Raw genomic sequence first — 14,107 nt, 5'->3', positions numbered from 1 at the left:
GAAATGGTATAAATGTGTAGTGCTGAAAAGGAAAGAAAAAACAAATGGAAAAGGTCAGGATGAAGGAAATACGAATAATACATCGTCCATCATTCACCCCACATGTCTAAGCGCCTTCCTAAACCCAGCCAGCTCATCGATAGCCTCGCGAAGAGACGGTGTAGACGACGAAGACGACGACGACCGATTGCGCATTCTTGGGTGCTGGGGGACTTCCAGAAAAGCGCTGCCTGAGCGGACCGAGCAGCTGCGGCCTCGACGAGCCAGTACGGGTGGGGGCACCGCGAGCCCCACAGAATGTGTTTGCGGGGTATGTGGTAATGGTGGTAGCGAGTCGTCGGACGAGGTCGAGGAAAACGATAGTGTCGGCGTGAGTGCGGCGGTGTGCATACTGCTCATTCGAAAATCGAACCATTAAGCAATTGTACTTTCGTGTAAAACATGAGGAGAGATTTGGAGAAAAAAAACAAAAAAGCAGGAAATAATGTGCTTTTGAGAGTGGGGATAATTGGAAGCGACCAGGCAGGCATACTTCAAGAAGAATGCAACAGTGCCCGTGGTGCTGAAGAAGAAGACGCCTTCGGTGGCTACTACGCTCTGCGGAAAGAGCAAGGCGCAGGCTCCTCAAAGACCGTCGTATGCCGATAATAGAACGGGGGAGAGAGGAAGAGAGTAAGATGGGTGTTTTACCTTCCATCATCACTGGTCCTTGGGCTCTGTCTCCTACTGTTCATCTGCGTATTTCGGTATGTCTCCTCGTTCAGGGTATCCAGGCTACGAGCCGGACTAGGGGTGGTAGCTCTGCTGCTCCTGCTCCGGTTTGGAGAGCTTGGCCTCGATGTCGCAATCTCGTATGAGGGAAGATCCATGTCCATGCCTCCAGGTGTCCGCGAACCTGCGGGTGTGCGTACAGCCGTGTTGTAGCTGGGTGTCCTGGCCAGGGCATCCATGTCGTAATTTGATGCAGGGAGATCAAAGTACGCAGGCTCACCGCTCTGAGCAGGGGTACTGTCACCTGACGAATTTTGCCTTGACGGGTGGAAGCGTGTTGGGTGGTCGCTGTGGTTCATGCTGAGGTTTGCAAGACGATGCTGCAAAGCTGCGGCCGATGCACCACCGCCTGGCTGGTGCATGGCAGCATCCAACGACGTGAGATCTTCAGTTGAGCCACGCCTGCTTTGAGCGAAAAATGGCGTGTTAGCACCACTGTTCATCATGCTGCGGTAACCGCCGGGTGTCATGAAACCGGAAGGATCAATGTCGTTGTAGAGTTCATCCAACTGATGCAGTCCGTACGTAGGTGGGGCGTTCTGGTTGACCTCATCCTGCATGGCCTGCTGAGACAATATGTTCTGATCAACCACGACGCTTTGGTCTTCGTTTGGAGGCAGATTTGGCGAAATGAAGAGGTGGACGTGATTCTTGACAAGCAGCTGACTGGTATGGCCTTCTGGGTTCTTGAGGTTTATGTATAAGCGCAGCTTGTGGCTCAAACGAATGTTCTCCGTGTCGACTGATTGCCGACAGTTTTTCAAGGACTTTGGTAGGTCGAGCGTCATGGAGAAGCGATGCGACTCGTCGAAAAGCGCATCGACATCCTCGGTTCCGTCGGGAACTGTGCGTGCGGAGTTTTCAGGCATGTTGCCTTCCATCAGAGCAACTTGCATTTCCTGCTGATGACTGATGCGTCGGCCAGCGTACTCTGCAAAGAGTTGGCGCGATTCAATCAACTCCATCTTAATCGTTGAAATCTCGACACCTTTCCGAAGAGGAATCAGAACAAAGTCTGCGGTTATTTGCGTTCCGACAATGTAGTTCTTCTGGGGGACGGTGATCTTGTAGGCAAGCTTGTTTGCCCAAATGTCTTCGTTGATCTGCTCCATGGGCATGGACTCGAGCATGTCGCGGCCGAGCGTCCGGATTACGCGAATGTGCGTCGAAGCACTGAGCTGCTTGCTCATGTAACCCCGGTCTACGGTTGCCTTGAGGTTGTACACAATCCAGTTGGAGGGCAGGCCCTCGACACTCTGGTCGAGGTTCTGAGGCATCTTGAATTTAAAGTCCCACTCATGGTATCCAGCATTGATCTTGTGTGCTTTGGTCTTGTGGCCGGTGTCAATGGGGAACAGGTGAAGCTCTTCAACGAGGAAGTTTGTTTTTTGCGTTATGGGCTGCGGAGTGACGGTATTGGTCAAGTGCCATCTGCAAGCGCGAAGACGTTAGCATGCAACTAGATGGTGAGGCTGAGCCAGAAGGGGTGCTACCGTACGAAACTTTGCGAGTGCCTGTAAGTGTTATGCGCAAGCTACGCACCGACATGGACTCTGGGTTGTTCAGGATGAGCTTGCCCTTGAGCTCCGTCTCATGCGATTCGGATGACTCGCCGTAGAAGACGACAAAAGGCGAATCTGGCCTGCGGAACAATTAGATGACTCGCATTGCGAGAGTTGCAGTAGTGCAGGCGTACTTGATCTCAAGGCAAGGAGTGGCATTTCTGCCAAACACTCCAACGCTTGGGCGAGGCATGATGTAACAAAGGGTTGGCTAAAGATGACGCCGAGGTCAAGACAAGCATCAGATAGCCGGGTGCGACGTGGGGAATCGGCAGCTGAAATATATCCGCCGGTTGCAGTCGCAAGCTGACACAAGAGTCAGAATACGGGCTCGGAGAGAGCGGATGCCAATCGCGAGTGAGACGGAGATGACGGATGATGGTTGCGAATGGGAGGGCAGCAATTGTGGTGTGAGTGTGCTGCTGGCGGGGCTGAGAGCGATGGCGTGGGATCGACTCAGACAGACAGGTGATGGCCGAGGGTGATGTATCAGTGGTCCATTCGCGGAGGGGAAGGGAGGGGAGGGGGGGTGGTGTGAAGAGGAAGTAGCGAGAGCGAGAGAGAGAGAGAGAGGGCAGGGAATGTAACGTGTATATGTAGCGTCTATAAGTAGAGAGAAAGGAGAAAGAGGTGTGCAGCTGGCGGTGGTGGTGGCGCTGCCGCGTGCTGCTCGGGCTTCAGATATACTACTCTACAAAGAACAGCGGCGTGGGATGGGCCACGGCCGCTACGACTACTCTACTCGCAGGTGCACCCTGATGAGCTCATGGGCACTTGGGTGGGGACAGCGGGCGCTCGCATCGGTGCTCTGATTAGCGCGTTTTCTGAGGATCAAGGGGCCGTCTGGGAATATTTTTCAGGCCGCGATTAGGGTGTACCAGGCGCAGGGGGTGGCATCGAAGAAGGTGTTCCGATAGCGTGTCGCCAACGGCGCGATAGCAGCAGCAGAAGCAGCAGCAGCAGCACTGCCCTGACTGACCGGCCGGCACATAGTTACGAGCAGCACGCACGATTACGCGCGTCGTTGGCCAGGCGTATTGGTCTGGGTGGGCCCCGGTGGTGAGCTGTGTACATATTATTGCATGTGTGAGTAGGTAGTATGTACATGTGAATGTAGTAGGTACAGCATGTAGAAAAGTATATGCAAGCGGATGCATGTGCATCCACTCCACTGTTTGGGAGCGTGGAAACCAGGCCATGCATGCCACATCCACCATCAGCCAAGCATTACGCCACAGCTTGCATGCCTTTGCCGCTACCGCAATCGGACAGGCCGCAGCGAAAAATCCAACCCCCATGGCCACCTGGGCGATGCACCTCGCCGGTATCAGTTAGAGAGCGACTGAGCCATCTTTCGCGCTGGTGGGCTGACGCCCAACCGCCTGCCATCCCACGCACTCTGTTGTCTCTTTACGCTATCTGCATGGCACTGGAGGCTGAGTGCACCTTGTCTGCGCCAAGCACGTGACGACATTGACAATCGACATCACCCATACTATGGCGTCACTGCCTTTGTTGTTTCTCTCTCTCGTAGATGCCTGCTTTGTTATCAAAGCATCCCAATCCATTCTTCCACTCATCCAATTTGCCCCAAAATGCAACAATGCCATACCCCAACACGAGCCCGCTTATTCTGCTCTGCTCTGCTCGACTCCAACCCAGCCCCTCTCTTCACAGCCAGTCGAGCGCTGGACGCGAGGGTATTTCTCGGGCCGGGCGAGCACGGCCATGAAAATCTGCGGCTAGACGTGCATTGCCGCAACGGTGGATATCGCAGAGCCTCATCCACGGACCCGCAGCTGATGAGAGACGCGACTACACACAGGCACCCTAATTCCCGCAACGCCCGTCACTATCCACTACCAAGCCCTGCCTCGCATCTCGCAATCACGTCTCAGGAGAGTTTCCCGGCCGGATAGCAAATTGTCATGATTTACGCACCTGCCTGCATTCGGGTGGAGATAACAAAACTTGATTTTGCTCCCGCCTCAGCATACTACACATGTCGTGTCGACCCTTGCTCCTGCTACACCACGCGTTCTAGAACAAGAAAAATACCTCCTTCCCTCCCATAGGGCTGAACACGCCCCCTCTCCTCTATCTCGCATGTGAGCCACACATCGGGTTATATCGGAGCACCACGGCCAAACATCCGACCACCACCGCCACCACCACTATCACCACAGCCAGCACACAGCAGCTGACATTCATCCATCCATCCATCTATCCATCCAAGACAAAGACAAGCCTTGTCCTGCTCCCTTATCAAACTTACTTACTCCAACTCGTGCTGATTCCAACCACCCCTGCCCTACGAACCATTTGCGCTCGCAATCGCTGACATGCTGCTGTCGTCATTGCCAGTCCCTTCCTTTGGCCGGTCCCATGTTCTGATGTGGCCTATGGTCAACAAGTCAGCATTCGATCCACTTTGTCTTATCTAACCTTTGACCCTTCACAAACTCAACAAATCCCTAAGCGAGTCTCTGCAAAGCGCTAGGAGCCTCCGACACACGGGTGTTCCTGCGCACGACAATATGCCGCCCACTAGCACGACCCTTATCGCAGATCTCACCCATGGGTGGCGTGCAACGTGCGTGTCATGAGTGGACATGAGGTGACACGATAATTTCTCCTTGTTCCAACAAACTCACCATTCTTGCATGAGGTGAGGATGCAGTCCTCTTCAAACCCTAACCAACACAGTGGGTGCTCGTGGACCGTTTTAGCCTGTCCCTCACGGCGATTAGATTTCTGCCCAATGTTGAGGTTTCAAGTCGACTCACCAGCACCGGAGGTAACATGGCCGTGCGCGCCCGTGGCTCCACTGGATGCACAACTTCCTCTTCCTCCGACAGGCTGCCCGACGTCAGGTTAGAGTTTGACCGCAGCCGGTTAATCGAACTACCCGTCTGTGAGCGCTGCATCTTCAGGTTGGACGACGTGATGCTGCCGCGTTGTCGCACCGAAGCCTAAATCATCTGTCAGCATCTCCATATCAGTCAGCTTCAAGATCCCTCTTGTTGACTCACTGCTCGCGGCCTGTGCAGCATGCCCACACTAAAGTCCCACAGCAATAAGCGACAGTCTTCTCCCACACTTCCAATCCGATAATTGCGCTCGTCGCAACGCCACGGGTCGAATTGCACAGCAGTCACCCACGAGTTGTGTCCTTGGCAACGTGCCACTAGCATGCTATCCTCCAACGACCATATCGACACCAGGTCATCTTGACCTCCCGTCACTACATACCGCCCGTCTGGCGACCAACATACACACATCATGCCACCGTAGTAACTCATGTAGTGGTGCAACAGCTTCTCTCGGAGAAAGTCCATGATTCGGAATGACCCATCCTCGGACACTACCGCCAGGTGCCGGCGATCGGGCGAAAACTCAAACGCGTTGACCTTTGACCGCGACACTTGCCAGTACGAGACGGGGTTCGTCTTCTGGTTCTTGGAGTTGACAGACTTTTTGATGGTCAAGAGCGATTTCAGCCTCTTCTCCCCCTCGCTCAAGCCGTCGTCCGAAGGTGGTGACGACGCGACTTCTTCTGGCACAAACACGGCATCCTCTTTCTCCTTATCGTAGACAATCAGGCTGCCGTCCATGTGCGCGGCCAGAAACAGGTTTTCGCTGTTTGGCATCCACCGTATGTCCGACACACCCGTCGCATTGATGACACCGTTCTTATTGATGCGCGCATATTTTTGCGACATGGGCTCGTACCAGATAATGTCGCCTGTGGAGAAGCCCATGATGATGTCCAGGTGGTTTGGCCCCTTTGTGATCTGGTTGATATCGTGACATAGCGCATGCGCCTTGGTGAAGAGTATCTTTGTCAAATGCTCCTCTTTTGTGGGTGACGTCAGGTCTAACCATTGAAACGCGCGGTTGATGTTTGCAAAGGCGTACAGGCCATTTGGATTGTGTTCTTGCAGCCGCTTTGTCAGCGCCTCGTGTGGAATGACTCTGGACACAAACGATGAATTGCTCTTGACGATGTTGCTCTTAGGTTTTCGTCTCTTGGACGGGTCCTTGGAATCTTTGCCGTTGACTGCAGCTAGTGCCTGATTTCCCTCACCAAACACGGGTGTCTTTAGGCCGTCCCAGGGTGCTGCTGCAAGTCCGTTTGCGCCATGAGAGTCCACATCACTCGCCTGGCTATTCGACTCGTGCGGCGACTCCTGGATGCTCTGTGGGACCTGGGATCGCGTCGAGGTGCGGGTGCCGAATCGATACAGCTGGGATTGCGAGGGTTGGCGGGGCGCGAGAGCAACGAGGGAAAGCTTGGTACCGGCCGTGGGGGGAGAGACGGTCGTCGCAAGGGGATTGGGATTATGGACGGGAGCTTCCGAGGGATGGGGCGGGGGAGTGGCTAGGTGGAGGTCGTCGCGAAGCACATAGGTTCCTATCATGGCATCAGTGTCAGCGGCAGGCGTCATGCATCGGGGGGCGTCAGGCAGGCCAAATACCTTCTCCAACCACGAGCTGATAGTCGGGGCCCGAAGGATGGGTGATGGTGTTGTTTGTCTCGATAAGCTGACCCGGTTGTGCGCCTGGATAGCCTCCGACAGGGTAGCGCGGTGGAGGGGGTAGCACGCTGTAAAACATCAGTCAAGGGCACGCGGTGCATGCGGAACATGATAGGGACGCGATTGGCGGTTGGCAGGCGGTCAGCACAAAGGCTATGGGCACTCACAACATGGCTGCAACTCAGGGCGGCGACAGTGCAATCTGTCTCGGGCGATCGGCTCAGCGTTCGGCAGCAGAATGGTCCCCCTGGTTCACTGTCGACAAGGAACAGGACGTAAGGCCGAGAGAGAGGGCGAGCGAGCGAGATGCGTCGACGGGAGCGGGAGCACGCGCACACAGAGGAGCAACGGGAGCAGCAGCAGCAGTAGCAGCAGCAGCGGCGGCGACGACGACGACAAGACGAGAGCGCGGACCATGCAACCGGTGGGATCTGGGGAAGTGGAAAGCGGAGACACTCGCCTCTCGGCTCCGTGCCGTGTTGCGCTGGAACCATGCCATGGCTCTCGAGGAGCGCACCATCCATGATCCTCTCTGGGTGTTGGTGGAGATGCAAATGGCATGGCATGGCGGGCGAGTGCAGGGGCGCGCTACAACCCGCCACTCATCCATGTTGCACCTCTCCCAGCGACCATTCTTGCGGGGCGCGCTGGCGGGGGGGCGCACCTGCGATCGTCTCCCACGTGTGCCAAGCCCGTTTGACAGCGGACACGCACGCCCTCCACCGTGTACGCCCACCACCATTATTGCTTTGGCCATGCTCCTCCACCCTTCTCGACACTCCCCTGAGAGCCCTTGAGCGGCAGTGCGCCCGGACCCCTCTCCCTCCGCCCCTTGCTCCGCCCTTACCCTCTGCGCCATCTACATATCTGCTGCCCGCCTGAAATGCGATAGGTATGCAGCCGGGGAATGGCTAACGGTATGTGGAGTGTACCCTCCCGAGCCTCTACTTTACTTGGCTGACACACAATCCCCCCTCCCCTAGTACGAATATGTCTGTGCGGTGACGATGGCGTCGGCAAGAGCTCCATCATCACGTCTCTCATCAAGGATGTCTTTGTCACAGCAAAGATCCAGCCGGTACTGCCACAGGTGACATTGCCTCCTACGCTCGGCACGCCCGACAATGTCACCACCACCATTGTCGACACCTCGGCCCTCCCCCACGAACGCCATGCTCTCCGCATGGAACTCCGCAAGTCCAATGTCATCCTCCTGGTATACTCGGACCACTACAGCTATGAGAGGGTCGCCCTCTTCTGGATGCCCTACTTCCGCTCACTGGGTGTCAACGTACCTGTAGTGCTATGCGCCAACAAGTCGGACCTGGCCTCCAACGGCACAACGTCGCAGGTCGTCTCGGAGGAGATGCTGCCGGTCATGAACGAGTTCAAGGAGATTGACTCGTGCATACGGGTCAGCGCCAAAGAGCACCACAACATCAACGAGGTCTTCTTCCTCTGCCAAAAGGCCGTCACACACCCGATAGCGCCTCTGTACGACTCCAAGGAGAACATGCTCAAGCCCGCGGCCGTGTCTGCGCTGCAACGTGTTTTCCACTTGTGCGACACTGACAAGGATGGCTACTGGAACGACCAGGAGATCCACGATTTCCAGATCAAGTGCTTTGAGAAACCGTTGGGCGATGACGACCTGGCAAACATCAAAAAATCCATGGAACGATTTGCGCCTGGTGCAACGGGCGAGTACGGCATGGACGAGAAGGGATTTCTGCTGTTGAACAAGATCTTTGCTGAAAAGGGGCGCCACGAGACAATATGGATTATCCTGAGAAAGTTTCACTACACTGACAGTCTGAGTTTGCAAGATGATTTCCTCCATCCCAAGTTCGAGGTCCCCCAGTTTTCCTCGGCCGAACTGAGTCCTTCCGGATACCGCTTCTTTGTTGATCTGTTTCTCAAGTTCGACATGGACAATGATGGCGGGCTTAATGACCGCGAGCTTGCAAATCTGTTTGCGCCCACACCGGGCATGCCGACCTCGTGGGTTGACTCTGCGTTCCCGTCGTGCACTGTGCGGAACGAGGCAGGTTACATTACATTACAAGGATGGCTAGCCCAATGGAGCATGACCACATTCGAGGAGCCCAAGACGACGTTGGCATACCTCGCATATCTAGGTTTTGAAAGTGGCGAGCGTGGAGGCACCACTAGCGCACTCAAAGTGACCAAAGCTAGGAAGCGGCGAAAGAAGCCTGGGCGAGTCGAGCGCAACGTGTTTTTATGCTATGTGCTGGGATCAAGTGGAAGCGGAAAGAGCTCACTCCTCTCTGCTTTCCTCCAACGGCCATTCAGCCAGACATACCACCCCACGATCAAGCCCCGGTCGGCCGTCAACAGCGTGGAGCTCAAAGGCGGCAAGCAATGTTACCTCATCCTGGAAGAGCTGGGGGAGCTGGAACCGGCCATTTTGGAGAATCAGGCCAAGCTGGATGCGTGCGACTTGTTGTGTTACACGTACGATTCAAGCGACCCGACGAGCTTTGCGCACATTGTCGAGCTGCGAAAAAAGTATCCTCACTTGGACCAGCTTCCAGCAGTGTATACGGCACTCAAGGCTGACCAAGACAAGACGATGCAGCGGTGCGAGCAACAGCCGGACGAGTACACGAGTGGGCTGAGAATGTCACCGCCGCTACATGTCAGCGCCAAGTGGAATAGTATCTCTGAGCTGTTTGTTCACGTAAGCCCCTTTTTCCGGTTATGTAACACGAGGCTGAGAAGCTGACAATTATTATTTTTTGGCAGCTAGCTGAGAGTGCGACACACCCGTCGACTGCATTTCCCAAACAGGAGGAAGACGAGTACGACTACTTGAATCTTTCTTTGGCACTAGGGGCTGTTACCTGCGCGGTTGCGTCTGCCATTTTTGTCTGGAAGCGACATAGCAATTCTTGACAATGGATGCATGTACGTATGTATGTTGGAAGTAGGTATTGTGTATACATGCTGGCATGTGCTGGGGCGTGCCTAGATATACGTATGTACAGTGTACTTGGAGACATGTACTTAGCGAGGCGCACTTGAATGTGGCTGGGAGGCTGGTTTGTTAGCCTGTTGGTGAACCAGGAATCAAAGACGATGTTCCAAGTTGTCAGAGAAAGGGAGATGGCTAGACGACCAACGAACCAGGCAGACTGGTGGCTGGCGTGTTGTAATGGTGATGGTGATGGTGCAGTGTAGCGTGTGCATGGGCAGGCTGGCGAGGGCGATCATGTAGGCGTAGGCGTAGCGTAGCGTACCGTATTGTACGCGGCTGGCGTGGCCAACGGGGGGAGTGCACAGCACACGGGATTGGCTTCCCACGAGCGACACGCCCAAGGAGGCGCCGCCATGCAGGGTGACAGGCAATGCTGGACATGCACGCCAGGACGGCGGCTGTTTGGGCAGAGCAAGTGGAGCAGAAAAACCAATGAGTAGAGAGAGTCCCCCTTGAGGCATGGCGAGTCATGGCAGGGCTTCATCGGGTCTTCTCCGCTGCGGTAGACGCTCCTAACGCAAAGCGGCGCTAGCCTGGGCCTGCCTGACAACTGTGTGCACCTGGGACCACGACCGCACCGCATTGTCTTGCCTGCTGGCCATGGTCGCTCTCGCTGTGCCTTACCAGACGCCCGACGCCTTTGCTCATCCCTCTGTCTGTCGCTCGTTATCCGTGGATGTCCTCGCCGCTACGGCGCTGCCCTAATCACCCCAGGCCGCGGCATTTGACCCAGCCCCAAACCCTCCCTCATCCTTGTCCTCCGCAACCCTCGCGATATGGTGAGTCTCTCCTCCCTCCCCTGCCCGCCCGCCCGCCCGACCACCGCGCATATTGCCTCTCCTGCCCAGGCTAGACACAGCCGTGGATGCAGCACTGCACACGACCAAGGGGGGCCACCACCACGAAGCACAAGAGGAGAATGCGGCATTGCTGCTGCTGCTGCTGCTTGTGCTGCTAGTACTGCACTCCCGGCAAAAGTCCGCACAGCCCATCCAAACGCCCAAGCTGACCACGTTTCGCTCTACCACAGGCAACCGATCGAGCACAAGAGCTGGACCGCCTGTACCAAATGCGGAACCCGCCCCGCCGAGGCCACGCGCCCCAGATTTCTATCAGCGATGACAACCATCACGTCACCGAGGCCATCGGCGACCTCTACGGCGGAGACAGCGACACCGAGTCTAACAGACGCAGCCTGAGGCCTCTAAGCTTCATCCCCAGCCCCAACGGCGATTCCATCCAGTCTTTTGGTGCCTTTGAGGCCTTTGACCCCTTCCCCAACGCTCCTCCGGCCAGGTCCCCGCTGCGGCCCCAATTGTCCTCCGACCACCCCGCCTCCCCAGCCAGCTCATACAATGGTTCCGACGCGCCCCAAAACAAGGTTGCGCTGGGTAGGGACTCGTCCAACGGCGACCACATGTCTCCCCCGCTGTCTCGTTCAAACTCGGGCACTGCCTCGCACCAGTTTCCCCTCAATGATCTCGACTACGAGTCGAGCCCTGCCGGTCTCGCGCAGGAACTGAGTAACCTGCAGGCTATCCGGAGGATGTCCATGGGCGTCAACAGTGCTGATCCGGATCTGCCGTCATTTCAATCTGCCAACTCGCCCCCGTCGCCCCCCGCCGTATCGGAAGAAGACGAGTCGAAGCTGTTTTGGGTCCCCGCCCGATTGCACCCCGAACTCGCTCCCATGGAGTTCAAAACGTTTATTGAAGACAAGATTGACAAGACCAGGCGCCGCTCGGGAGATTCGGACTCACTAAATCCAGACGCTGCTCTCGGACGTCAGGGTTCGGGAGCTGGGCTGCGGCGGAAGAAGTCGATGCTCTCCAGACAGATTGACACTGGTTCAGGCTACAAGGATGGGGCCGAGAGGCTCGAGAGGAAACGCTCTGGCGCCAGCAAACCCAACGGAGGTCTGGACAACCTCCAGGAGCTGGAGAACATCCAAGAAGATCCCGTGTCACTCATAAGGCGCATGAGCATTGACCACAAGACCTTTGGTGGCGAAGGTGAGCTGGGCGATGACGGAGATTTGCCCATTGTCCCGGGTAGCAAAATGGGTGGCATGGGAACGCTGAAGCGATCCACACGCACCACCTATAGACGAGGCAGTATACGAAAGGGAGGCCCGGCCCTTTCGCGGCGACTGGTCAGCGGCCGACAGGCAGAGACGGATACCGAAGACTCTCCCTCTACCTCGCCTGTACAGTCTACAGACAGCATACCCGAAGTCCCTCCCCTACCTCTCTCCCGTACCCATTCTGAACCTGTTAACTCAGCGTTTGAAGAGTCGTCCAACAACTTCTCAAGGCCTCCTCCGCCGAATCGCACGACTTCCAACATTGAAAGACCAAGCTCAGCAGAAGAAGCTCCCGGTTCAGCTTCTCCTGAGCAGAAATCGTCTCCTCAGCCAAGACGCTTCCATTCGAGAATTGCTTCCAACGGCCGGACAACAGCACCTCTGCCAGGATATGTTCCTCCCCAACAACAGGTACCTCAGATTATCGAGACATCCCCCCAGCAAGATCAAAGACCGCTGCAACTGCCCGAACGGTCCTCTTCACGTCAACTTCCGCCTCCGTCTCAACAGCAACCAGCTGGTCCTCGCAGCTATCCACAGCCCCAGCAGCCGCCTTCGAACCAACAACGCCAGCCTCCTGCAGCTCGACAGAATCGCCATGCTCAGGCTGCACAGGCCTCTCCTATTAAACCCTCCCAGTCAATGGACGATCTGGTAGGCCATGGATCTCCAATGCCTGGCACCAGCAATCGGGTCGATTCCTTGTCAATCATTCCCAACGCTCCCGATGAGAGGAAGTTGGAAAAGAAGTCCAAGGACAAGAAGGATGGCTCCGAAGGCCCCAGGAAAACAAGTTGGGGATGGTTTGGTGGCGACAAGGAAAAGGAAAAGGACAAGAGCGAAAAGGACAAGGACAAGGATGCTGCTAAAAAGACCAAGAACAAGCTTAGTAAGCCCCAAGAAAAAGGACATGATGACACCAGACTCGATCTGCTGCAGACATCGATACAGGGCGGCGGCCGTGGACGCGAAAGCGTGGTACTGGACCGTGAAAATGTCAAACTGGAAGAGGAGCGCAAAAAGGAGAGTGCCAAGAAGACTGCCGGCGATGGCAAGAAAGAGAAGGAACATGGTTTGTTGTCAAGCATCTTCGGAGGTGGAAAGAAGAAGGGCGAGAAGGAGTCGTCTCATAAGAAGAATGCCTCTCGCGGATTGTCACCAGACCCCCCGGTACGCATCCTGAAGCCCGACATTGACTACAACTGGACTCGGTTTTCGATTCTCGAGGAACGTGCCATCTACCGCATGGCTCATATCAAACTCGCAAATCCCCGTCGCGAACTCTACTCGCAAGTTCTGCTCAGTAACTTTATGTACTCGTATCTTGCAAAGGTGCAGCAAATGCATCCGCAAATCTCCATTGGCAACTCGAAGCAGGCAAAGCAGGCTCAACAAGCCCAGCAGGCCCAGCAAGCGGCGCAGCAAAAGAAGGAGCAACAAATGCAGCAACAACAGCAACAGCTGCAGATGCAGCAGCAACAAGTCGCTCAGCAACCACAACAAGCGCCTCAGCAGCAGCAACAGCAAGCACAGCCAGAGGAGTTTGCTCAATACCAGCGGTACCAGCAGGTATGAATATCTTCTTTGTATTCACAGAGTCTAGCTGACAGAAGCTTAGCAACAGCAACAGCAACAACAGTACGAGCAGCAAGAAAAGACTCAGGAGTGGCCTAGCGTATATCAGCAACAAGAAAATGGCTTCTCGCAGCAACCCCAGCAAAATGGGAACCATCAGAAGAGTGCCTCTCAAGGTGCCGCATATAACCAGAACCCACGCGACTCGCATCATTCCAACTACAGCGCAAATGGCGGTAGCGGTGGCGGCGGTGGTGGTAGCGGATACAGTGTCGCCAATGCCCATAACTACTTGGGCCAGCCAAGCAACGGTAGCTACACTCATTATGCCGAGTCTGGCCAGGGAGCGAAGACGGCTGATGATGACATGTGGTAGCCACTCACTCGGGAGTAGTCAGGATACAGGGTCGACGATAATGGTCATTTAGTCTCCCCTGGAATTACATCTGGTTTTCGTTTTCTAACATTTATTTCAAACTTCTGTGTAAAGTATTCTGGTGCGTCTTTTGCTTTATTGTGTAATTCTTTCTAGTTGTGAATGGAAAGGGTGGATGGATGGATGGACGGATGGGGGGGGGGG

General features: G+C 55.5%; 4 protein-coding genes across 4 annotated transcripts; 2 read left to right on the top strand and 2 right to left on the bottom strand.

Annotated features, from left to right (window-relative positions):
• Positions 1 to 686: 686 nt before the first annotated feature.
• On the bottom strand, positions 687 to 2,526 carry COCCADRAFT_6941 (uncharacterized protein; the record flags this gene model as incomplete). Its single annotated transcript, XM_007716382.1, has 3 exons — positions 687 to 2,202; positions 2,270 to 2,413; positions 2,468 to 2,526. The coding sequence occupies 3 exons, from the start codon at positions 2,524 to 2,526 to the stop codon at positions 687 to 689; spliced, it is 1,719 nt and encodes a 572-aa protein (XP_007714572.1).
• A 2,118-nt stretch (positions 2,527 to 4,644) lies between these two features.
• Positions 4,645 to 7,043, bottom strand: COCCADRAFT_38739 (uncharacterized protein; the record flags this gene model as incomplete). Its single annotated transcript, XM_007716390.1, has 6 exons — positions 4,645 to 4,733; positions 4,988 to 5,063; positions 5,120 to 5,305; positions 5,366 to 6,747; positions 6,812 to 6,939; positions 7,039 to 7,043. 6 exons carry the CDS (start codon positions 7,041 to 7,043, stop codon positions 4,645 to 4,647), a joined length of 1,866 nt encoding a protein of 621 aa, XP_007714580.1.
• A 735-nt stretch (positions 7,044 to 7,778) lies between these two features.
• Positions 7,779 to 9,787, top strand: COCCADRAFT_28097 (uncharacterized protein; the record flags this gene model as incomplete). Its single annotated transcript, XM_007716387.1, has 3 exons — positions 7,779 to 7,788; positions 7,855 to 9,572; positions 9,638 to 9,787. 3 exons carry the CDS (start codon positions 7,779 to 7,781, stop codon positions 9,785 to 9,787), a joined length of 1,878 nt encoding a protein of 625 aa, XP_007714577.1.
• Positions 9,788 to 10,896: 1,109 nt separating this feature from the next.
• COCCADRAFT_102140 (uncharacterized protein) lies at positions 10,897 to 13,903 on the top strand (the record flags this gene model as incomplete). Its single annotated transcript, XM_007716389.1, has 2 exons — positions 10,897 to 13,521; positions 13,571 to 13,903. Coding segments are annotated over 2 exons (2,958 nt in total), but the record flags the coding sequence as incomplete, so codon positions are not given.
• Between the last annotated feature and the right edge of the window lie 204 nt (positions 13,904 to 14,107).

Source organism: Bipolaris zeicola (assembly GCF_000523435.1).
Source record: "Bipolaris zeicola 26-R-13 unplaced genomic scaffold scaffold_138, whole genome shotgun sequence".
Classification (NCBI taxonomy): domain Eukaryota; kingdom Fungi; phylum Ascomycota; class Dothideomycetes; order Pleosporales; family Pleosporaceae; genus Bipolaris; species Bipolaris zeicola.
The sequence above is the reverse complement of the archived record's forward strand: the minus strand, read 5'-3'. Positions and strand labels throughout refer to the sequence as shown.